Source organism: Cynoglossus semilaevis, chromosome 2 (genome assembly GCF_000523025.1).
Source record: "Cynoglossus semilaevis isolate Cse_v1.0 chromosome 2, Cse_v1.0, whole genome shotgun sequence".
Classification (NCBI taxonomy): domain Eukaryota; kingdom Metazoa; phylum Chordata; class Actinopteri; order Pleuronectiformes; family Cynoglossidae; genus Cynoglossus; species Cynoglossus semilaevis.
In genome coordinates, this window is record NC_024308.1 from 7,412,292 (window position 1) to 7,414,474 (window position 2,183).

General features: G+C 36.1%; 1 protein-coding gene across 1 annotated transcript in view; it reads left to right on the forward strand.

Moving 5' to 3' along the window:
• c2h1orf52 (chromosome 2 C1orf52 homolog) overlaps positions 1–1,512 on the forward strand; it is a 2,510-nt gene extending 998 nt beyond the window's left edge. Inside the window, exon 3 of the mRNA XM_008334174.3 lies at positions 322–1,512. Within this exon, the coding sequence (XP_008332396.2) occupies positions 322–476 (155 nt within the window). The 3' untranslated portion in view covers positions 477–1,512. The remainder of the gene's footprint in view (positions 1–321) is intronic.
• The last annotated feature ends 671 nt before the right edge of the window (positions 1,513–2,183 follow it).

Sequence of the window (2,183 nt, forward strand, 5' to 3'; positions counted from 1 at the left end):
GGCTGTCAAAGCCCCTGAAGAGGTAAGGACGGGACTGTTGAGATGGACTTAGTGAATATCCTGTTGATCAGATTTAATTAGTAATAACACAGAATACTGTATATTAAATAATTCTTTCCTGCAGCACTGATCACAAGTGCGAAAAATTATTGTCACAGAATTTGTAAAAGAAATGTTTATTTAATCACTGTTTTTTTCTTCCTGAAGCCTATCAGAGAGTTTAAACCATGGAAGACAAATGCAGTGCCACCTCCTGAACATGATTGATGCTTTTTATGTTCATTTTCTATTGTTTGTGATATTCACCTCTCTGTTGATCAGATGGAGAAACAGATCTATCCGGCCTCTCTGCCAAGAAACGTCGAGTGGAGACTTTCCGACAGAAGGAGAAGAGGAAAAGAGATTTGGGTCAAGCCACGTCTGACAAGAATTTTGTGGAAGAAGAGAAGAGAATCCTCAGGCAAAAAGCGGACTGACCTTGGATTTTGTTTGATGTATTTTCTTCTACAGCAACATCCACCCACATCTGAAAAGTGGTTTACTGTGTATTAACTAATTTGTCCATAATACAAAGCAAAGTACTCCATTGCAGTATGGTACAGTACTGTACTGGAGTACTAAGAACTCCAAATTATAAGGAACCCTGCCTGTGTTGACAAATAATAAGCTGCTTTCTCAAAGTTTATCAGCATTTCTGAAAGGAGCTATTTGTTTTTAGCCAACAGTGTAGGACTGATGTGTTGGGGTGAGATTTACAGTGTGTACACTGTATTTTGTTTGTTTGTTATTTTTACTGGCCTGATATGAAAGAGGTGCCACATAAACATGGATGGTGAAGTTGTTAAAGTCCAAATTAGTTGTGATCTGTTGTCTTTGTTGCTTTTATTTTTCCAAAAAATGAAAAATCTTAGTGTGAAATGTGTTTCTTCTTTATTCCTTTGTATTTTGCGTAACACTTATTTGATTTATTAACAAATACGGTGAATTCAGTGACTTGGAAAATTTGTGAGTATTTTTAAAAAAAGTTCTTTAAAGAAAGAACAGTTCGATTCACTAATATTTGTTCAGACCGGAGACTGTAAATAGCATCTCTATTTTTGTTTTTCCGGTAATAAATGCGTCAGAGGACAATGAGTTTTAAATAACTGCGTGTTTTTTCAACTTGTAAACACAAGAGGGCGCCATGTAACTTTTCTAAAAGTGACTCTTTTGGGCATTGGCTTATTTTATTGCACATTCTCTAAAACCCACATCACGTTGTAGAGATTATAATGGTGATCAATAACTGATTTTTTTAAAGTAAACACAAATACTATTTGTTGAGCTTTGTGTATAATGTCTATTACTTTCCACATATCTATATTTGTGAAGTCATATTTCTGTATATTCACCATCAATACCGAGTTGGAACATTGTTCTGTATTATTGCTTTGTTGATATCTTTCTTAATGATGATAAATCTTTGTTTGCTCATCCTAAAACACAATGACAATAAAATATAATTTACTGGAACGGTTGTCCTTGTAGTATTACAATTAAGAGACAGATTACAAAGTGGGTGCAGATACAGTGTTCTTTTAGGAGATTAAAAAATGCACCATGGAGGCATTAACTGATCAGAGGAACTCCTGGACTATCTGTCATCACAGGTTGACATGAAATAGTGGTAAAAATGCTTCTGATAAAATTCCAGCCTGCAGGTATGTGCCTGGCCTTGTCTGAAATGTGTCTCTGGTGCTACACAGCCGCAGCACAGATTTTTATCAGCTATATTTATGAACACATGACTACCCTTTTTTGACTACTAGTCTGAGCAGTGGCCAGCAGTGGTCACTTTCATCAATGTTAAGAAAAACTCCCTCTGCACATTTCCTAGAAAAATAGGGTTTAGTAAAGTGCTCTTTGTGTGTAAAAACTTAAATTCCTGCCTGCTATTTGCTGTTGAATGGCAACCATTTTTTCTGGACTGAAGCCTCTTTGTGTTATTGAGATCATGTTACGGGGAAAAAAGCATTTTTGCCGTCCCACTGGACGTCACACATGGCTGACCTTATCTTGGTTTCATGAAAAGAACATCTTGGTCTTGTGTTACACTATAATCAGCAGAACAATCAGCTCTGATTGAACAAAAAGTCTCTGATATGTCAATGCACTGAGGTTCTGTCATATCTGGACTCTATTAT